The sequence below is a fragment of the Aquarana catesbeiana genome, linkage group LG05 (genome assembly GCF_042186555.1).
Source record: "Aquarana catesbeiana isolate 2022-GZ linkage group LG05, ASM4218655v1, whole genome shotgun sequence".
In the NCBI taxonomy this organism is placed as follows: Eukaryota; Metazoa; Chordata; class Amphibia; order Anura; family Ranidae; genus Aquarana; species Aquarana catesbeiana.
In genome coordinates, this window is record NC_133328.1 from 26,730,781 (window position 1) to 26,754,701 (window position 23,921).

The window sequence follows — 23,921 nt, forward strand, 5'->3', positions numbered from 1 at the left end:
ATTGGCCTTCCAATTCCACTTTTTCAATATCCGTATGTTATTATGATTGAGTGGGTGAGGTGACATGCACGTGGCTCTGATGGGCAATTATTCACAAATCAGGCCATTTTATAATTAGCATCTGGGCTACTTTACCATTTTTAGGCAGTCCTATAATGATTATATATAATCAGTACAGGAAAGAACACAGCAGTCTGTCACTTCACCCCCTCAGTGCTCTAATCCAGTGTTTCTCAACTCCAGTCTTCAAGGCGCCCCAGCAGGTCATGTTTTCAGGATTTCCCTTAGATGAAATGGCTGTGGTAATTACTAAGGCAGTGAAACTGATCAAATCACCTGTGCAAAATAATGGCAAGCCTGAAAACATGACCTGTTCGGGCGCCTTGAGGACTGGAGTTGAGAAACACTGCTCTAATCAATGGCACTGCTGAGTGTAAGCCCTTTTGACTGAAGCAAACGTGTGAGGGCAAAGGTGTTCGAACCACTGGAGACCAAGACTGTTGAGCTCCATGTTGAACAGACGTCTGGCTCTCTAAGGTGCTGCTAGCACAGGGTATTTAACCCTAGTTGCAGCAAACCATTAAAAAAAAAACTTGCTGTACCGATAGACGTGAAAGTTGGCTCCAGTGGATCTAAGGTGGTCTTTCCTTCTGAGAAGCAGATCCATGGTTGACTTGAAATATGAGGCTGGGACTTTCATCTGAACATATGGAGCCCGTGGGCAGAAAGGGGACTATCTAATGACTTTCGGGTGCAGATAGAGTAATCTCTTGCACTGTGCACCAAGACAATCAAATTCAAGTCCCGTCCTCCTCTATATCAATCCGCCGGAGCAGGTGAGGACTTTAAGTTAATTGTCAGGAAACGTGACACTGCAGATAACTACGCTGCATCCCAAACTCATTTAATAGCCCACTTTCTGGCCCCAGCTGAGCATATGGGGCCTGGGGAAGTCTTTTTTAATTGCTGCTGAATGGGGTTTACTAAAGGGGTGCCTAGAGGTTGGGAGTCCCCTCTCTACCTTTGGGCCCCCGTGCTGAATTAGCAGGGCCAGACCTGGTACCGGAGGGCCGGCACTACCCCCTTGTCAGCAGCCCTGTAGGTGGACCCTTTTCTGGTCTTAGACTGCTAAATCTCTGATAACAATAAAGGAAATGCTTGCCAGACGGGAAATTCTTAGAGGATTTGTACTGTGTACTGAGGTGCATCTGGTACAAATGCTCATCTCACTTGAAGGACTTTTTGTAACATTTAATGGTTAAAATTATGAAATACAGCCAGCTGCCTTTACAGGAGACGTTAGTCTTCATCAAGCCTTAATACAGGTCCCTAAGTGCATTCTGTCGTGATTCTATTAACATTGACTCCTCAAGCCCTGAAGAAGGGAGCATCTTTTCACCTGAAACGCGTTGGTTGCATGAAAGCCAAGTCAAGCCATATATTGTTACCTCTTAGGTGTGAAAAGAGGAGTGCCTGGTACAAAAAATTCAACTCTTTTTTTTTTTTGAACGTTTACTGGTTAAGAACATCAAATACATCCAATGTGTTTCAGGTGGAAAGATCCCCCCCTTATTCAGGGCTTGAAAAGTCAATGTTAATAGAATCATGACAGAATGTACTTCGGGACCTGTGTTAAGGCTTGATGAAGACAAATTAAAGCCAGCAGATTGCATATATTGCATGCAGATTCACAAGCACTTAACTGCACCAGAAACACACATATATGAACAGGGCCGTAGAGTGATCAGAGTTGGCCAAAATGAGAAAATGCCGCTCTTATCTCTTCTCCTAGTGCCTGAAGCAATGCTTGATTTACCTGGTTGATGTTTATTATAACTGACAGCCTGTTATTGCATCTCCAATACAAATTCAGTCGGTTCATTTCTTTGTGATTTTTCTTGCTTGCAGCTATAACGTGCCGCCGACAAGATGGTGTACAGGCAGAAATCACGGAGTGCCTCAAGCATGCAGGTTCTCTCCCGGCCTTAACTCAGCCTTGCCAGATACCGTGCCAGGATGACTGCCAATTTACCAGCTGGTCCAAGTTCTCTTCGTGTAATGGAGATTGTGGGGCGGTTAGGACTAGGAAACGTGCTCTTCTTGGTATGCTGATAATCATGAATGTGTATTTTATTGACAATTTTGCAAGGAGTGATGCTCTCCTTAAAGCAGAACTCCAGGAAACCAGTGGCTAGACTCTTTTTTGGAGGTTATTGTTGCTGCCTGTGTCCTTCATGTACATTTGGCTACAGGGTCATAAAGGAAATTATTGCATGGTTCTGCCTGCTGTCCCAAAATGAGGAAGAAACCCCTTATTTTTTGGATCTGTAATGGAAGTGAGACAAGAAACTCTTTGTGTTTTAGGAAGACTTTACTGTGTCTTTGGGGTGTAGCGCAGACAGGTACAGGTTCCGGCTGGTAACTCTATCTTGTCCCAGGTCCACTTTTTCCCACAGTGTAAGAGCAGTCAGGCACATAGTAGCATCCACACTTCTGGTTGAATAAGTAGTCTAGGGGGTTTCTTTTTTGGAATTTATTGCAGTGTAACTTGGCTAGGGCATTGGTAGCTGTCGCCTACTCCAGAATGTTGAACAGTAGTAAGATGACCCCCTCTCTTACCAGTTACTCCTTCTTGAAAAGTCCCTTAGCAACAGCTCTGGGGAAATGGACAGCACTGGGGCACCAAAGCAATTTCCCAGACTGGGTGAACCTCAGTCTCAGTGAAACGGGGGGGGGGGGAGTTAACAAACAGCATTCTCCCAGATCCTGCTCTCAGGTCTGTACTCAGGGGAGTTGAGTCCTTGCTGGCTTTTGGTGAAGGTGCAGGAAAGCCTGGGAGGGCCCGGGGCACAGCAGCCCTCCAGGTTGGGTGCTTTTCCTACTGGACAAGGACCTTGATTGATGGAGCTCCAGCCTATTTATGTTTTCTCCAGCCACCATCTGAGCGCGCCCCTTAGGGATTGACTGGGACCTCATACATTTTCAAACTGCCTACTCAGCTTGTTCCACTTCTATATTCTGGATCTTTCCAGAAAGCAAGGACAAGCAATCGAGTGTGCAGCCTGTGGGACCCTAATCTGCCCAGCTCCACTGATTAAAGAGGAGCAGAAAAAGAACTAAATTTACCTGACAGCCTAGCACCTAACTACTAGGGTGCTACGGGTGATTTAAAAACCCCAAGAAATTACATAATAAGCTGCCGACTTCTTGAGATTCTTGGAAACGAATGCCATAAATTTTTACTATTAAAACACTTGTGAGATACCTAGTGTCCAAACTGCCATTGTGACCCTACAACCCTCCAGGCAATATGTTCCCTCACTTTAAAAAGGGGCGGCAGATGAAATGAAAGTGACTAACGTCCATTTCTGATGCAGGGAAAGAAAGTTGGTCACTTATCCACCAACCCCCAGCAGTATGTACCCACTTTTCTTCATTACCGTGTCTGCTTGGAAGGTTATGGATGAACTTCTTACAGCACAGGTTCTTCATTACTAGCCAAACGCTGTCCTTTGGGGGGTGGGGGGGTGGAAGGGGTTCAAAATCCTGTGTAAGCTTCAAGAAGTTAGTTTGGAGTTTACAAAGGGCATTCTATACCCGGTCCCAAGGGATGTACAGAGTTGCATAGCCGTGGGGAAATGTGTGTATACACTGTAGGCGGGAGGGAAGTCAAAGCGGAAGTAAACCCATCCATAAAACAGTTTAATTTCCGGCACGTGCCGGAAATGTAACAATCCCATTGGTTGTGCTCTCAACCAAACTGTCAACCCATCCAATGGCTGGTGTCATAACTGATCACATGTGTAGCATCATGGCAGTTGTAGAATAAACAGAGGCAAAGATGGCAGCTTCCTTGGCTGAAAATGATAGGAGGGTTTACTTACACTTTAGGTGACCTTATTATTTTGACTTGTAGGGTTAAAGGAAAGGTAAATTTATGTTGTCCTTAAAAAAAAATAACTATCCCAAGCACTCCCAATGAAACCTTTTATTATTATTGTTTTTTTTTTTTTCTATTCAGGAAAGAGTAAGAAAAAGGACAAGTGTAAGAACCCCCAGCTGTATCCACTGATGGAGACCCAGTTCTGCCCCTGTGATAAGTACAATGCTCAGCCAGTGGGGAATTGGTCGGACTGTATTCTACCAGAAGGAAAAGTGGAGGTTCTTCTGGGAATGAAAGTACAAGGAGACATCAAGGAGTGTGGACAAGGGTACCGCTACCAGGCCATGGCTTGCTATGACCAGAACAACAGACTGGTGGAGACTTCCCGATGTAACAGTCATGGTGGGTGCATTTGTATGAATTTGAATTGCATTAGAATGATCTTTCCCTAAAGCCCAAATTAACTTTCAGTTTAAATCAGCAGAGTACATTGAAGGTGCAGCAAACAAAAGGCGTGCAAAGTTCATTTTCTTTAGCCTGTAACAGAAAACCCTGCCCAGCATGCTGCAGAGAAGGACCTTTGCTTTCTATGTGGAAGCAGTGGCCTCCCTGTAGAGGTCCAGCACACACTCCCTGAAAGTCCAGTTTGGCTTTAATGTGTACCTAAACCTAATAAAATCAATGAAATATGCGATTGCATATGTTCATGTAATCTTTTTTTCTTTTTTTTTCTTTGTGTGGATTTCAATGAACTCATACTAGCAATGTGTATTGCCAGGCAGTTCCTTTTCCAGGGCAACGCCTACTTGGTTCAGCCTCACTTTTGTCACCATTTCCTGTGCACTCCCAACTGGGCTACAAGCAGCCATGCCAACACATGTTCTGCCATAGTGACCTCAGTAAATATTTGACGTTTGGCCACAGCTGAAGTTCCAACAAATAGTCTACAGCAGTGATGGCGAACCTTGGCACCCCAGATGTTTTGGAACTACATTTCCCATGATGCTCCACTATACTACAGAGTGCATGAGCATCATGGGAAATTTAGTTCCAGAACATCTGGGGTGCCAAGGTTCGCCACTACTGGTCTACAGGATGTACAGGGAGATAAAACATAACCAAATTAAGGAGGAAACATTATAATTTTACCCAAATAACAATGCAGTCCTGTTTTACTTATAGTGGTCTACAAAACTAGTAGTCTTTTAAGTTTAGTTTTATTTTAGAGTGAGTATAAAGGGGTGCAAAGGCTATTCGGTGTGGTTGTTAAATGGATCCACCATGCTTCAAAAGAAGCCTACAGGTACTTATTTTCTGGCCCACATGTCTGAGTATTCAGTAATATTGTAGCACTGATTTGTAAAGTTCCTGTAATGACATTGATCTCAAGCAGTCTCCTTCACAGCGTCTCCAATCACACCTGTAGTAAGTCTCTGACAGTCCCCTGTAACACTACATATACTAAATATTATTACAGCCCCTTGGGTATGTCAGGGGATGCAGTTGAAGCCTCCTATATTTAGTAAGTGGATCATCACTGGTCTATAGTTTTCATGACTATGGACCTTTCTATAAAGAAGCCCATTTGTTGGGTGAAACACATCAGAGCAGTAGGCTCCCAGAAGAGTTTTGTCCAAGCCACCTACTGTAGATCAAAGCTTCATGAGAACATTAAATACACGTAGAATGTGGCTACATCTTCTTCTTTATGTTAGCATTGTACCTGGGGAGCAAAGACAAGCTCTTGCATCCAGCTAGAACCGATTGGTCAGTAAAATTAGCCTGTGTTACTCAACTTTTTTAACCCAGAGGAACCCCTAAAATAATTTCCAGGTTTCGGGGGAAACCCTTACCTAAACCAACAATTGGTGGTTAATGACAAAATTGCCCTTTGTATTGTGGAACAATGCAACCCTTAAAGTGGTGGCCAGGATACCACCCTTACAGACAACTTTTAGGATAACTGGTGTCATGCTGCTGCCTTTGCCAAATGTTGCGGGTCCTGGAACCATGCAGACACCATCAAATGAGAGGTCTATGAGCCACAGCTCAGGGAACCCCTAGCAACCTCTGAAGGAACTCTAGGGCTCCATGGAACCCTGGTTAAGAATGGCTGATTTAGCATGTAGGACATAAAAAAATACTTTTTTGCTTATTTCAGCAGGTCATCATCCAGCCATTCTTAACCAGGGTTAACGCTGCCTAAACGCAAGTCTAAACGTGCCGTAACTCTCCAGTGTCTACTAAAAATGCACACATTGTTTTCGGGTGAGCTCAGCCTTTAATGATTGTTTTGACGAATCGATCGTTTGGGTTCAGTGTGTTTCTTTTAATATCTGGTGTTCCGCTTCAACAAGCACACATTTGCCTTTTTTATTAATCTGTATCAGTGATGGTGAACCTTGGCACCCCAGATGTTTTGGAACTACATTTCCCATGATGCTCATCTAAACTGCAGAGTGCAAGAGCATTATGGGAAATGTAGTTCCAAAACATCTGGGGTGCCAAGGTTCACCATCACTGATCTATATTAAGTATATTTTTGGATTTTCGTTTTCCATTATCTGAAGCCCCCGCGCTCCCTAACATCTACACATCTCATATTATCCATAGAATTATTTACCCGGGGGAATATGGCTGTGCAAACGCTAAAAGCAATCGCAGAAAAGGAAAAAAGAAAAACGCCACAACCCGGCATTTAATCTTCCCCCTTCCTGGCTAATAATATTGCAAAACTCCTATAAATTAGTGTGTAAAGAGCTGCAGCGGCTCAGCCTGAGTTGAACCCGCAAATCCAGAAATTAATTTTCTGTAATGATTTATACCGCTGATTAACTTCAAGTAAGCCGAGCGGCGCTGCCCTACATAAGGAGATAAGGCAAGATGTGCTTCCAATTAATTATGCATGCTCCCCGTATAATTTAATGTTTCAAACAAGTAATAAAATGTTTTATTGGATTACATGGGGAGATAGCGCTCTCTGATTTCCGTTTTGATATATTACTTTTCTGCCGCAAAAGACGATACCGTTTTCTGCTGGAAAGAAAAAAAAAAAAAAGAAAAGGAGCCATTTGTATCTAGATGAAATGGGGAAGACGGATAAAGGAGGCGGGTTGTCTTCGTAATGTCGGCTCTTTCGGGAAGATAACGAAATATTAACATTTTCATAGAATAAAATCCATTATTAGTTCTTTGTTTATTCAAACGCCGCTGATGATAGGCCTGAAATGCGATACTGTAGATACTGTCCAGAGCTTACGGAATGGAAGGAGGAAGAGCCGCTGCAAATCAAATCAAATCAAAACAAAATCAATACAAAAAGTAATACTGTGGGTTTAACCGCTTCAGTACCGGGCACTTTCACCCCTTTCCTGCCCAGGACAGTTTTCAGCTCCGTCGGACTTTGAATGACAATTGCGCGGCCATTCAACACTGAACTCATATGACACAAATAGAGCTTTCTTTTGGTGGTATTTAATCACCACTGGGTTTTTTATTTTTTCATAAACAAATGAAAAATTTGAAAAAAGTTTTTTTCCTAGTTTCTGTTTCTAAAATTTTGCAAATAAACAATTTTCCTCCTTCGCTGATGGGCGCTGATAGGTGGCACTGATGAGGAGGCACATGGACAGCCTCCCAGAACTGGACGAGCGTGCTATAGACATATTTTGATAAGGAGGTACTAATGAGGCAGTACTGATGAGCACTGATGGGTGCCACTGATGGTCAATAATAAGGTGGCACTGATGGGAACTGATAGGCAGCACTGATGAGGCAGCACTGATGAGCACTGATAGATGGCACTGATGGGCACTGATAGGTGCCACTGATGGTCACTGATAAGGAGGCACTGATGGGGACTGATAGGCAGCACTAATGGGCACGAATATGCGGCAGTAATGGGCACTGATAGGTGGCACTGAGGAGGCACATGGACGCCCTCCCAGAACTGGAGGACCGTGCTGTAGCCATGTTTTGAGAAGGAGGCACTAATGAGGTGGCACTGATGGACACGGATAGATGGCACTCATGGGCACTGATAGATGCACCGATGGACACTGATAGATGGCACTGATAGGTGGCACTGATGGGTGCCACTGATGGTCACTGATGGGAACTGATAAGCAGCACGGATGGGCACGCATAAGCGGCAGTGATGGGCACTGATAGGCGGCACTGATTAGGAGGCACATGGATGCCCTCCCAGAGCTGGACGACCATGCTGCAGTCATCTTTAGATAAGGAGGCACTGATGAGGCAGCACTGATGGGCTCAGATAGGAAGCACTGATGAGGAGGCACATGGACGCCCTCCCAGAACTGGACGACCGTGCTGTAGCCATATTTGGATAAGGAGGCACTGATGAGCACTGATAGGTGGCACTGATGGGCACTGAAAAGGAGGCACTGGTGGGAATTGATAGGCAGCACTGATGGGCACGTATATGCGGCAGTGATGGACACTTATAGTATAGTATAGTACTTATTATATGGCACTGAAGAGGAGGCACATGGAAGCTTCCCCAGAATTGGACGGCTGTGCTGTAGCCAGCTTTTGATAAGGAGGCACTGATGAGGCAGCACTGATGGGCATGGTTAGGCAGCAGTGATGGGCACTGATAGGCAGCACTGATGGGCTCAGATAGGCAGCACTGATTAGGAGGCACATGGACACCCTCCCAGAACTGGATGACCGTGCTGTAGCCTTATTTTGATAAGGAGGCACTGATGAGGCGGCACTGATAGATGACACTAATAGGTGGCACGGATGGGCAATGATAGGTGCCACTGATGGGGACTGATAGGAACTGATAGGCAGCGCTGATGGGCACGGATAGGCGGCAGTGATGGGCGCGGATGAGGAGGCATATGGAGGCCCTCCTAGAACTGGACAACCATGCTGTAGTCATCTTTTGACTATAGCGCTGTCAGGAAAGAGGCTAATATACTAAGGCCTGGTTCACACCTAGGCATTTTTGTAGTGCGTTTTCAGTTCTGCAGAAACACACTACAGTCCATTTAACATTGTGTCCTATGGGTCACGTTTACATTTGTGTATTTTATGGAAAGGGCCAGGAACCAGCAGGTTGTGTTTTTTGGTTCTATAGACTTCAATGGCTCAAAAACGTGTATTGAAAATGCAAAATGCACCTGGAATATACATCAACTGCAACCTGCATAGGAGTGAACAAGGCCTTAAGGCACCAAAGTGCAAAATAGATTGTAAATCTTGAAGATTAATTTATTTATTTTTTATCAAAAAATGATAAACTAAACCAAAGGTGCATCTAAAATGCTTAAATCAAGTGCCCTATACACTCTCTTTGATTAAAGTCCAAAATAACATAAATAAATAAATCGTGACAAAACAGTCAATTCTCCACCATTAGATCTTGATTGGACGTAAATCCGCCAGTGTATGAACCCACACCAACTTCCATTAGATTGGACATTCACCAGACTCACTGCTACAGTAAAATGTAGCCCATATAGCGTCATCATTTACTATAGGATGATCATGGCCTCTAGTGCCAACTTTAGTATGGCATCTGCACCCTGGTGATCTCTGTGCTCCCCCAAAATCTGCACATTCTCTACTAGATGACTTTTTTTTTTTAAATAAATCTTGTTACATTATAAGTATTTTCGACTTTCTCCTTGTGTGAGCTTTTTTCTGACAGTTTGGTGCGGCATTGCGGTTTGGGCACAGAGATCACCAGGGTACCGAAGTTGACACTAGGGGCCCCTATTGATCTATATCAGGGATATGCAATTAGCGGACCTCCAGCTGTTGCAGAAATACAAGTCCCATGTGGGACTCTGACAGCCACAAGCATGACAACCAGAGGCAGAGGCATGATGGGACTTGTAGTTTTGCAACAGCTGGAGGTCCGCTAATTGCATATCCCTGGTATATATGATCCACATCTCTGAAATCTTTTTTATTTATTTTTTTTAGATAGAGATGGATTAACCACTTGAGTCCCGGAAGATTTTACCCCCTTCGCGACCAGGCCATTTTTTGCTATTCAGCACTGCGTCGCTTTAACTGGTAATTGCGCGGTCATACAATTCTGCACCAAAACCAAATTTATATAATTTTTTTTCACAGAAATAGAGCTTTCTTTTGGTAGTATTTGTTCACCACTGGGCTTTTTATTTTTTGCAATATAAACGAAAAAAAAAAAAAACAATATTTTTTACTTTCTGCTTTAAAACATATCCAATAAAATCAAATTTCTTCATAAATTTTAGGCCAAAATGTATTCTTCTTCATGTCTTTGGTAAAACAAATCCCTATAAGTGTACATTGATTGGTTTGCATGAAATCTTTAGCGTCTACAAACTATGTTATATTAGAGCTGCACAATTAATCGTCAAGAATCGTTATCGCAATTTTTTTCCCCATTGCGATCTTGACAAAAGTGTTTCCCGATTCTTTCTATGCAAAGAATTCTCTCTGCTCTTCTGAAGCCACAGCCCTCAAAAGAAAGGAAGGAAAAAAACGGGCAGTCTGCCAAGACTCAAAACATTCTTTATCAGTTGAACTTAAGTATAAACATTGTAACAATCTGTTAATGGAATAGAAGTGAAAAATTTTTAACCACTTAAACACTAAACCTTTTCCTGACATTTGTTGTTGGTTTCAAGTTAAAATCTTTTTTTTTTTTTTTGCTAGAAAATTAGTCAGAATTCCCAAACATTTTATATATATATATATATATATATATATATATATATATTTTAGTAGACACCCTAGAGAATAAAATGGTGGTTGTTGCAATATTTTATGTCACACTGTATTTGCGCTGCGGTCTTTCAAATGCAATTTTCTTGGAAAAAATTACTTTAATTAATTTAAAAAAAAAACAGTAAAGTTAGCCCTTTTTTTTTTTGTATAATGTGAAAGATTTTACATTGCGAGAATTGTGAGAGAATCGCAATCTTTTTATCCTAAGCAAAAAAAATAGTGATTCTCATTTTGGCCAGAATCGTGCAGCTCTATGTTATATATTGTATACATAATACTGGAATTTGTATTTATCTATTTTTTTTATACTACTAATGGCGGGGATCAGCGACTTATACAGTAATGGGACTGTTATTGTGTTGCTTACCTATACAGGGCTCTCTTCTGTCATTGGCTCAGGCGATTGGCAGGTTTCGGCTATAAATTATTGGCCAGGACCCGCTAAACTGCTTGTATTGTAGCGAATGGCAGCACAGCCGGGGCTGTAGCACTTCCCCTGCCTAGAAGTGCTGGATCATGTGTGATCCAGCGCAGCGGGGCTGCTTTGCCGCAGTAAATCTTACAGGGATCTCAAATACAATATATGGAGACATCTGCATGCGTGTAGGCCCGTGATTTCATAAAGATTTGTCACTGCTCTTGTTTTATTTGCCTTAGTAAATTAGACACTGCCGGTGCACCGATAGGCTGGTTAAGAGTTCCAATAATACTGCATTGTAGTATTAAATACAGAAGGTTTGTAAGATAAGTAATAAAGTATGACTCCAGCTGAGCAGCATAGAGGAGCGACAAGGAAGGGTAATATATTAAAGAAAAAAACAAAATTACATAAATGCTTATTGTTTTTCCACCCCATTAGGTTACATAGAAGAAGCTTGCATTATTCCATGTCCCTCTGACTGTAAACTCAGCGAATGGTCGAACTGGTCCCGATGTAGTAAGTCCTGTGGCAGCGGGGTCAAAGTCCGGTCCAAGTGGCTACGTGAAAAGCCTTACAATGGGGGAAGACCTTGCCCAAAGCTGGACCATACCAATCAGGTACAGTAAATATCTTTTAGAAGTATGACTTTCACTTCACGTTCTGTACATATTTAGGTCTGTATGCCAAGGAATAAGGGGCCAGTCCATCCACCAGTGTTGATCAGCTATGGTTGGTGTTTGCTGGGTTGAGTCATCTCCTGACTTCTCTTGTCTCTCAGGAACTTCAGAAGTGAGATCTCCCTGCTAGAGCACCCTGGTGTCTGCACCATGTGAGAGCTTGTCGTGTCCCTGTCCACCTTTTGGTGCTCATGTTTACATCTCCCTGTCATAGTACCCTAGTTTACCCATCGCATGGGAGCTTGTGGTATCCCTGCCCACTTTTTGGTACTTCTGTCTACATCTCCCTGCCATAGTACCCTGGTGACCCCATCATATTGGAGCTTGTGGTGCTCCTGTCTGCATTTCCCTCCCATAGCACCCTGGTGTCTCATAATATGGAAGCTTGTGGTGCCCCTGCCCACGTTTTGATTCCCCTGTCTACATTTCCCTGCCACAGCACCCTGGTGTCCCCATCATATTAGAGTTTGTGATGTCCCTGCCCACTTTTTGATGCTCCTACCTACATCTGCCTGCCCTGGCACCACGGTTTACCTATCACTTAGGAGCTTGTGTTGTCCCTGCCCACCTTTTGGTACTCCTGTCTACATCTCCCTGCCATAGCACCCTGGTGTCTCATAATATGGAAGCTTGTGGTGCCCCTGCCCATGTTTTGATTCCCCTGCCTACATTTCCCTGCCACAGCACCCTGGTGTCCCCATCATATTAGAGTTTGTGGTGTCCCTGCCCACTTTTTCATGCTCCTACCTACATCTGCCTGCCCTGGCACCACGGTTTACCCATCCCATAGGAGCTTGTGGTGTCCCTGGCCACCTTTTGGTGCTCCTGTCTACATCTCTCTGCCATAGCACCCTGGTTTACCCATCATATGGGAGCTTGTGGTGCCCCTGCCCACCTTTTGGTGCTCCTGTCTACATCTCCCTGCCATAGTACCCTGGTGTCTCCATCATATTGGAGCTTGTGGTGCTCCTGTCTGCATTTCCCTCCCATAGCACCCTGGTTTACCCATCACATAGGAGCTTGTGTTGTCCCTGCCCACCTTTTGGTACTCCTGTCTACATCTCCCTGCCATAGCACACTGGTGTCTTATCATATGGAAGCTTGTGGTGCCCCTGCCCACATTTTGATTCCCCTGTCTACATTTCCCTGCCATAGCACCCTGGTGTCCCCATCATATTAGAGTTTGTAGTGTCCCTGCCCACTTTTTGATGCTCCTGCCTACATCTCTCTGCCATAGCACCCTGGTGTCCCGATCATATGGGAGCTTGTGGTGCCCCTGCCCACCTTTTGGTTCTTCTGTCTACATCTCCCTGCCATAGTACCCCGGTGTCTCCATCATATTGGAGCTTGTGGTGCTCCTGTCTGCATTTCCCTCCCATAGCACCCTGGTTTACCCATCACATAGGAGCTTGTGTTGTCCCTGCCCACCTTTTGGTACTCCTGTCTACATCTCCCTGCCGTAGCACCCTGGTGTCTCATCATATGGAAGCTTGTGGTGCCCCTGCCCACATTTTGATTCCCCTGTCTACATTTCCCTGCCACAGCACCCTGGTGTCCCCATCATATTAGAGTTTGTGATGTCCCTGCCCACTTTTTGATGCTCCTGCCTACATCTGCCTGCCCTGGCACCACGGTTTACCTATCACTTAGGAGCTTGTGTTGTCCCTGGCCACCTTTTGGTGCTCCTGCCTACATCCCCCTGCCACAGCACCCTGGTGTCCCCATCATATTAGAGTGTGTGGTGTCCCTGCTCACTTTTTGATGCTCTTGCCTACATCTGCCTGCCCTGGCACCACAGTTTACACATCACATGGGAGCTTGTGGTGTCCCTGGCCAACTTTTGGTGCTCCTGTCTACATCTCCCTGCCATAGCACCCTGGTTTACCCATCATATGGAAACTTGTGGTGCCCCTGCCCACCTTTTGGTGCTCCTGTCTACATCTCTCTGCCATAGCACCCTGGTGTCCCGATCATATGGGAGCTTATGGTGTCCCTGCCCACCTTATAGTTCCCCTGTCTACATTTTGGCGTCTCCCCCACCTTCAAGTGTCCTGCTTTCTGCTGGATTATCTACAGCATGGCGCATAATGGCCACAGCAGGCATGCAGACATGGGGGCAGAAATGCATATCTCCATCATACAACAGACCATAAGTCCACCACCTAGACTTATCTTATTATGTCTGTTGCTAAAACAACTGATGGATGGCACCCATAGGTGTGCGCAGCCTATTGCATTAGTGTGTGCACCCCAAATCTCAAACACACATGAACGCCACCTGCGGTCACAGAAAGGAGGCTCTGGTGGTGGGAGACAGTTGACTGGGAGCATATTACGTTATGCCCTAAATACGGGTGTAACGTTTTCCTACTGTTGAACCTAGCCTTTAATATAATGGAGGCATTTACACTGGCCACTGGCGTACCCAATCACCCACCTGGTGCTGTCCCTGGATAATGCTAATGCACATGGGGTGATTAGGGTGTGCCCAGGCACACCTGGCACACCCTGTGCGCACGCCTATGATGGCACCACAGCAAACCAAAGAAAATATGTGCCAGCACCTTTTAAGTGTCGCTGTACAGGTGATGACAAGAGACTGACAGCTAGACAATTTTTTGCATCAATTGGTAATTTTTATAACAAAGGAGTGCCGTGGTTGGACCACAGTAGACCACATTCTGAGCAGTAAAACCCATCTGAAAATATAATTTATGGGTACAATACAGATTTCTCAGTTTGGTGAACATAACCTCTTCTTACACACAGTCATATACTGGAGAGGTTCTGGCAGGCTCACTCTTGAGGCTCCTCACCCTCTAGGGAGGCTTCATATTATTATTTTTATTGATTAGCATACAGCAGAGTGCAGACATAATCACTCCGCTTATTCCAGGAAGACCATGAACCAGCCTTAGGGCTGCCTGGCCATTTTCTTGGAAGTGTCACTCTGTCACTCTGTAAAGCGCTCTGCTTTATTGCCATACGTTGGTCAATTGGTCAAAATGACTAACTTGTAATTGAAGACGCTTTTACTAACATATTTTCTGCCATATGAATGTCGTCCAGTGGGTCTGCTGGGAAGGATGATTAATCTGGGACACAACTGCCCCCTAGAGGATGATTGGTGTAATTCAGGATCATTTTCTTCTGTGGAATGGTCACTGTGCTGGAAAACCAAAATTAAAAAATAAATAAATAAATAAAATAAAATTATTCTTTTGTTTATAAAATGGTGCAGTGTATCTTTTTTTGTTTTTTTTAATAGTGTGGTGAGGTGTTTCAACCTCTGTCAAGTTTTTACAGCTCTTTTATATACATCATTATTACAACAATTACATGTTTACATCTAATAAAATATGCGTGTAAAAGAATTGGATGTACTAGAGCAAAAGTGACGTTTACAGAGAAAAAAATGATACAGTTTATACAGCTGGGAAATTACGTTTTTTTTTTTAAAAGCTCCTTTTTTTGCAGCAGCTTTGACATTTACAAAATAAACAAAAAGTGTTTTAAATTGCTGGCAAATGACATTTTCCTGCTGGCTTCTTTAAAAAAAAAACAGATTCCTCCAAAGGTCTCCCAAAGGTCCTGTTGTGTGCTGTTCTTTTTTTTTTTTGTTTTGGGTTTTTTTAAGACGCCAGCAGGGAAATGTCATTTGCTTGAAATTCCTTCAAAGGTCCCCCTAAATACACAGCAGAGAGTCCGCTGTGTGCTCTTTTTTTTGTTTTGTTTTTTGAAAGAAGCCAGCAGGGAAGTGTCATTTTCTGGCAATTCAAAACACTTTTTTCACTTGTAAACGTCAGTGCTGCTGCTGCACTTTCTGGCCATCAACGATGTGCCCCCCCCCCCTTCCAAGGCAGGGTTAAGGCCTTACAAGAACTGACATTTACAAAAAAAAAAAAAAAAAGCGTTTCACATTGCCAGCAAATGACATTTCCCTGCTGGCTTCTTAAAAAAAATACAGATTCCTCCAAAGGGCCCCCAAAATACACAACAGAGGGTCTGCTATGGGGGACCTTTGGAGGGGTCTGTTGTGTTTTTTTTTTTTAAGCCACTTATGTCTTTATGGACCTTGCTTTGTGTACTGGTGCGCAGTCACGTTGGAACATAAACTCTTTCCACAAAGTTGGGAGCATGAAATTGTCCAAAATGTCTTGGCATGCTGACGCCTTAAAAGTTGCCTTTACTGGAAGAACACCTTTGGGATGAATTAGAGTGGAGACTGCGAGACAGACCTTCTCGTCCAACATCAGTGCCTGACCTCACAAATGCTCTTCTGGAAGAATGGTCAGACATTCCCATAGACACACTCCTAAACCTTGTGGACGGCCTTCCCAGAAGAGTTGAAGCTGTTATAGCTGCAAAGGGTGGGCCAACTCAATATTGAACCCTACAGACTAATGCCCCGTACACACGATCGGACTTTCTGGCAACAAAACCGTGGGTTTTTGTTCGAAGGATGTTGTCTTGCATACACACGGTCACACAAATGTTGGCCAACAATTACGAATGTAGTGGCGTACAGGACGTACGGCGAGCCGAGAAAAAGGAAGTTCAATAGTCATGCGCCACCCTTTGGGCTCTTTCTGCTAATGTTGTGCTTGGTGAGCATTGATTCCGAGCATGCGAGGACTTTTCTGCGACGGACTTGTGTACAAATGATCAGAAAGTCCGACAACAAAATTTGTTGGCGAAAAATTTGAGAACCCGCTAGCCAACATTTGTTGGCGGAAAGTCCGACAACAAATGTTCGATGGAGCGTACACACGGTCGGACTTTCGGCCAACAAGCTCACATCCAACATTTGTTGGCGGAAAAAAACGATCGTGTGTACGGGGCATAAGGCTGGGATGCCATTTAAAGATTTAAAGTTCATGTGTATGTAAAGGCAGGTGTCCCAACAATACTTTTGGTAATATAATATAATATAATATTATATATATATATATATATATATATATATATATATATATATATATATATATATATATATATATATATATATATATATAATATATGTGTGTATATATATATATATATATATATATATATATATATATATATATATATTTATATATATATATATACAGTATATATACACATACAGTGTAGTGCTTCCTATATAAACCATTTATTCATCCTTTAAAAAATACGTACTCTAAAATAAAATAGCACTGGGGTTTCTAATTAGAGATAGCTTGATATAGGCTTTCAAGGAATAGTCTGAAAGGAAACAGCTTCTGCTGTGAAATCCAGGGCATTTCAGCTCATCCCTAATTGACACTTAACTTGAAAATGTCTGATGACAGGTCCACTTTAAGTGGTAATGCAGTTTGGTGAATCAGAGCCATTGTGAAAAATTACATAAAATTGGGGCAGAAAAAGGAGCCAATCCCAACCCTTTGTTCTTCCCGTAGTTTTGCTTATTCAGGGTCTCGGGTCATTTATAATTCCTCTTCATCGCTGGCAGGCCGAGCTGTTTTCATCCATTTCTTTTATCTGCTTTATAACACATTCTGTAAACTTTTTCAATTAGCGGCGGGCCGTTTTTGCAGTTTTGGCGGCGAGCTTATTACACCTGAATGTCATTTGAAGTCTGGCCGCGGGCTTCTTCCTCCTTGGCTGCTCTCCATGAACTGGTTTTAGCTAATTAGGTTGAACAATTTGCTTATGAAACATCTCGCAGCCACACATAGCCAGAGCTTATATTACCTTCCAGAATCAAACCATTCCCTCTTTTCTGGGATTTTATTTTTTATTACTATTTTTTTTTTTATATACAGTTTAATATGAAATTCCACCCTTTTGGGCGAAAAAAAAAAATCAGCTTTTTACACCACATTACAAACTTCTCATCCGTATCTGTTCTGGAGATAATAAAACAGATCTAAATGCAACCACCAATATCTCATATAGGATTGAACATAGTATGAAACCCAAACACCCAAATCATTAGATGTGATGGCTGCATTTGTTTTCTTTTCTCTGGCTTTATTCCCTCTGTTTTCACCTGCTGATCTGGCCAGTAACACACCTCCTGTATTAAAGTTCCCCTACTCTGAATGAAGGTGCACAGGAGGCACAGCAGATAGAAGTATTGTCAGTTTGGGGGGGAGGGGAGTATTAGATGTACTAGCAGACAGTGGCGGCTTGTCCATAAGGGGCGCCCCCCTAATCCATGCGCCCGGGCCCTAATCTACTTGCAGGGTGCCGGACACATGGTTTTCTATGGGTTTTTTTTTTTTTTAAGCGCATGATTAGAGCCTGAAAAAAAGGGTGGGCTCGGGGCACAGAGCACTGCGGGGGAAATTGCCACCCCCCATTCATCTCCCGCGGGGGGGTTTGTGTTAGTTTGCCACCTGCTACACTGTTTCCCCGAAAATAAGACCTAGCGTGATTGTCAGTGATGGCTGCAATATAAGCCCTACCCCCCAAATAAGCCCTACCCTGTTTCCCCGAAAATAAGCCCTACCCTGAAAATAAGACCTACAAGGACTTTAACTAGGGCTTATTTGGGGGGTAGGGCTTATATTGCAGCCATCACCGACAATCACGCTAGGTCTTATTTTCAAGGAAACAGGGTAGCAGATTTAAATACACTAACAAACTGATGCCAAACCCCAGCTCACACTTTATAATCAGTTTCAGCAAACAGTTTTCTTTTCCCTTTTGGGATAAAGGTTTTGTATGAATAAATAAAAGCTGATCATTGTAAGCACCCCTGTCAGTGGTAAATGGTTTTCAGCATTCATGGGTGCTTAAAGCAGTAGTATAGTCATTTTTTTTACTTTTACCTACAGGTAAGTCTATAATCAGGCTTACCTGTAGGTAAAAAGAATATCTCCTAAACCTGTACGGTTTAGGAGATATTCCCCGCGCAATGAGCCGCTGACTTCAGCGGCGCATGCGCTCTGGGCATTCTCGGCCGAAAGTCCGGCAGACGCCAGACCTTGCTGGAAAGAAGTCTCCCGCGCGCACCCGCAAGAGTGACGACATCGCGGCTCCAGCCACTCACAGCGCCGGAGCCGCGATACCCGGAAGACACACCGAGGGAAAATGTCAACTCCCTTGGCGTGGATTGGGTGAGATACCGGCACCTCTTTCTAAGGTGAGTATTACATAATGAGCTAGTATGCGGTGCATACTAGCTCATTATGCCTTTTCCCTTACAGGTGTAGAAAAAAAAAAAAGTCAGCGGGTTTACTACCGCTTTAACCTGCAGCCCTCCAGCCGTTGCAGAACTACAAGTCCCATGAGGCATTGCAAGGCTGACAGTTACAAGCATGACTCCCAAAGGCAGAGGAAAGATGGGACTTGTAGTTCTGCAACAGCTGGAGTGCCAGAGGTTGAGCACCTATAGTTTCCTCCCCAGCCTGACGGTGCCTGGTCCACCTCTTTCATACATTGGATTTCAGTTCTTACAATCATGGAGACTCAGGTGGGGATTTACTAAAACTGGAGAGTGCAAAATCTGGTGAAGCTCTGCATAGTAACCAATCAGCTCCCAGTTTTTATTGCCAAAGCTTAATTGAACAAGCTGATTGGCTACCATACATGGGTGCTCCAGTTTGAGTAAATCTCCCCCTCAGTGTCACATGTGGGCATTACCTGGGCAAATCCAGCCTGTCTAGGAATGCCCACTTCTCCACAATATTTTAATATTTGCATAACTCCTCCCAAGAGCCCGCCCACTGCTTGCATCAGGGCTGGGGGCCCTTAAAGTATATACTAAACCCACAACAGTAAAATCAGTCTGTATATGCACTGCAGTAAAGCATGCTTGTTATACTCACTGTGAAACCTAAGGGGATAATACTCCGCATTGTGTAAAAAGGCTGTGTGATCCTGTCTTCTCTGATCCTCCCCTTCTTCCACTGTCCCCAATCCATCTCCTGATAGTACAGAGCCTTGGAGTCACTTTGCACATGCTCAGTTTTGTGTGTATTGCTAGAGAATTGTTTTTTTTTTCTTGGGAGAGTGCATGTGATTAACACAGGGCCAATCGGCACTGTCCAGACAGAGGGTCAGGGGTCCTTCGGCCTCATAGGACAGTCAGAGGAGAATAAAAACTCCTCTTACAAGCTTTAACCAGACACTGATAGAAGTCATAAGACTGCTATATACTGCTGATGAGAAAAGGGATTTAGCAGTTTATATTTACTATAATAATTGCATTTCCATGTTCTGTGTACTTTGTGCCTTTTATATCTGCCTGGAGTCCAGCTTTAAAGTTTTTTTAGCTGTCAGAAATTGTATTTTTTAACTTTGTATATTGAATATGGATATGGATATTTACTTTAATTTTTAGCCAACGTGTAGTAATCTTAGTTAAAATAAAAAAAATGTTTACAGAGCTCACTAGCTGAAGCTGCACAGCTAAAGGAGTCAGACTTCTCCTCCTCTATCACCCTTAATTGATTAGTCAGCAGGGGGAGATCAGATATACTGAATGCAGACTCCTGGGTTTAACAGGAAAGGAAAAATGTCAGCAGATTAAACTTCATCTTGAATAGCCGTTTCCAAAAATGATCTCCCAGTTACCATGTATTCTGTTATTTTGGGATAACCTCTATTTCTTTATTTTTAATGTTTTCATTTTTTATGTATATTCTAATCAATGTATTTTCTCCCCTCTCTGGGCTACTTCTGGACTTCATCTGTGACACAGGCTCAGGTAAGACCATCCACATCACTATTATTATTGGATTATTTGCTTTTTATTTCTTCCAACGTACTAAACCAAATAAAATTCATTGTAGTCGTTTACCTAAATATATCTAAAGCAGAACTCCAGGCAAACAGCTAAACATACGGTACATGGACACTGTTTTACCTGCCAAAAGATCTGTATCTCTGTCCATCCAGTCCTGAGATTTACTCAGCCCTGCCACACAGCACAGCCCCGTCTGGCAAGGCAGGAGATTATTATTCTGCAGCAGTTCAGTAACACTTACAGGTCTTATCACTCTCCCAGCCTGTGACTGGACAGTGAAAGGAGAAGCGGCAAACTGCTGAACTCATCTCTCTGCTCTATCCTCCTATCAGCATGCTGCTTGCACTGCAACACAGCTGATGGTTTCCTTGTGTTGCTTCCCAAAGTCTAAGCTCTGCTGTACAAGAGGCTGATCCCAAGTCATATTGAGGTCCTTTCACTGCTTGTTTTTTTTTCTTTATAAACAAATGCACATTAATGATTATAGAGCGGCACTCTTGAGTGCCTTTTATATCTGCCTGGAGTCCAGCTTTAAAGTTTTTTTTTAGCTGGCAGAAATAGTATTTTTTAACTTTGTTTATTGAATATGGCATATGGATATTTACTTTCATTTCCAGCCAACATGTGGTAATCTAGGGTCTGTTTCACATGTTTACCTGTCTAGTCTTAGCTGCTGTGTTAAAAAAAAATATGTTTACGGAGCTCACTAACTGAAGCTGCACGGCTAAAGGAGTCAGACTCATCCTCCATCACCCTTAATTGATTAGTCAGCAGGGGGGCGACACTAGGCTCTTTCTTTACATGTTTACCAGGCTGATCCTAACCGCTTCGCTGAAAAGGTTTGTTGCTTACAGAGCTCTATAACTTAACCTCTTCACGCCAAATGCAGCCTCTCTACATGTGGGCCTCCACGTTGAGAAGCTGCATATATGTGGCCCTTTGTAAACCATTGACTATGCTAATAGCGCCCTCCCAGCACGGTAGCCGGCGGGTACCAGAAAGCTCCCGATACATACTAGCGATCGGGAGCTTTCCAATCATGTGACCGATGTCACAGATAATCACTGCAGTCACATGACCCGAATGTCCGCCTCCCTGCTTTTAGAACCCTTAAAGGGCCAGGAGGCAGTTGGCTGGAAGGGGTTAAACAACTGAGTAAATTAGTAGAGTGACTCATCTCCACTCCCTCCCCTCTCTACTCTGTGTGGCTCCCATATAGGTTTTCAATTAGAGAGAGATAGTCTAAAAGGAAACCGCTTCTGCTGTGATCTCCTTACAAAACTACCATAATGCTCCATGTTCCTAGTGTCATTTTTGTATTTTTTTTTTTCTATTGAGGTATTTTAGAAAAATACCATATTATGGCCAGTAGATGGAGCCGACGTTGATAGAACATAATCATATTACAAACAAAATAGGGATCAATTATTGTATTTGTATGAATGCTTAATATATCCGCATGATTATTTTTTTTTATACACAGACCCTTTAAATGTGTATTTGTAAAATATGTGATTTGCTACAAATCGTAAATAAACAAAATCTCTCCTCATAAGGGAGGAATCACTGCTGTGATAACTCATTGAGTAAAGCAGATTTTTTCAACAGAGCTGAGAGTGATACAGAGCTTCATATTTAAAGAGGAAGACACAGCGCCCCCTGCTGGATGGATAGAACAATGTATAATATTAATATAAAACAAAAGTCATATTTACCTGAGAAAAATAAATATAAAATGATTATTTTTTATTTTTATTTATTTTTTTGTTAATATTAAGCACTACCATTCTGTAAATGAAGTTCAGTTGGTTTTTATTTGTGTAATTTCCCTGTAAAGCCAGACATCATTCTGTGCTGTGCTCTGCAGGTGTATGAAGTGGTGCCGTGTCACAGCGATTGCAACCAATACGTGTGGATTGCCGAACCCTGGAGTATATGTAAAGTCAACAATGTTGATCCGAAACAGAATTGTGGAGAAGGAGTCCAGACGAAAAAAGTCAGGTAGGTGTGCCGGGTCATGCCAGTGTGGGGACAGGGTCATCCAGCGCCCAGGGCAAGAATGCAGGATTGTGACCCGCCCCCTCCCCCACTAATAATACATGCCATAGAATGGGTTACCACCCTGAGTCCATATTTTGCCCCCTTTGCTTCACTGCGCCCAGGGCAACTGACCCTCCTGCCCACCCCTTGTCCTGGGCCTGGGTCATGCCACCCAAAACTGGCTGTTTTGGCGAATGCAGGCAGATTGAGATACCCACTGGGTTGTCATGTCTTCTTCCACCCCTGGTCAGTTCATAGTGGATATCAGCAATATTCGGGATGATGATCGTAAAACAGAACTTCAGTCATTTTTTCATCTTTCCATCTATTAAATCTTCTGCCCTTGTTGTTGTTGTTGTTGTTTTAACTTTGGATAGTAAAATATTTTTTTTCTGCCAGTAAATCCCTTATACAGCCCACTTCCTGTTTCTTCTCTGGTCATTAGCCTAGGCTTATGACATCATGCACAGCTCTCTCTCTAACTCCCGTGAGAGTTTACAAGGGAGAAGGGGTGAGTCATAAGAGGGCCAATGGGAGCTGCAGAGCTGGAGGTGTGTCTCTGTGTAAATCCAGGAAGTGAACAGGCAGCAGCTTCAGCTGCCCACAGTTAAAATGGTTGCAGCCAGACTTAGTGGAGGGAGATTTCTGCAGCATATTTGGCAAGTACAGAATGACAGTATATATAAAATAATATGCAAAGTGGTGGAGGGAAGCTTCAGAATGCCAAAGATGTTTTTATTACAAATTATGTGAGCAGACTGCAGTTCCTCTCTAAGGCTAAAGTCTATAAAGAAGGTTCACAGCTTCATACAAAATAGCTATTGGTAGCAAAAGTCGCACCTAAGGAAATCAGATTCAGAATAATTTAGTAATCCCAACAGGGAAATTAATATTATTATTAAATCACTGAAGGGGTCTAAAAAAATTGATATGCAAATGCTTCAGCCGTCACAAATATTCCCCGTAATGCGGGGGGATTGGCAATCTGTAGATCACGGGGAGTCGACAGATGGATCGTGACCACAGCTCTGTCTTGCCCCAGCCTCCCCCGCTCTCATGTTCCCTGCAGAGCGGAGAGTGGGAGGCAGCATAGAGCTGGATGGAGAGCGGGAGCTGCCTCAGTGATTAGTTACTGGGCGGTCCTAGTGACCAATCACCAGCTTGTTATAGGGGGGGATTGCGATTGGAAATGGAGACAGACACTGCTTTGGTGGATGGGGAGGCAAAGGACACTGCTTTCAGGGCTTTTCAGAGAGGACACTGAGTTGGGGGTACAGGACACTACTGTGGGGGGAGGCAGGGGGGGCAGAGGACACTACAGTGGGGGGGGGCAGGGGACACTACAGTGCGAGGGTGATGCGAGGGGGGTAGAGGACACTACAGTGGGAGTGTGATGTGTGGGGGGGGCAGAGGACACTACAGTGGGGGGGGCGC

General features: G+C 43.5%; 1 protein-coding gene across 1 annotated transcript in view; it reads left to right on the plus strand.

The window, feature by feature from the left end:
• The window catches only part of THSD7A (thrombospondin type 1 domain containing 7A), a gene marked incomplete at its 5' end in the record, with an annotated part of 209,493 nt that overhangs the window by 124,264 nt on the left and 61,308 nt on the right, over window positions 1-23,921 (plus strand). The window contains 5 exon segments of the mRNA XM_073629537.1: window positions 1,909-2,103; window positions 4,022-4,285; window positions 11,493-11,671; window positions 20,403-20,408; window positions 22,315-22,448. Coding sequence (XP_073485638.1) covers window positions 1,909-2,103; window positions 4,022-4,285; window positions 11,493-11,671; window positions 20,403-20,408; window positions 22,315-22,448 — 778 coding nt within the window.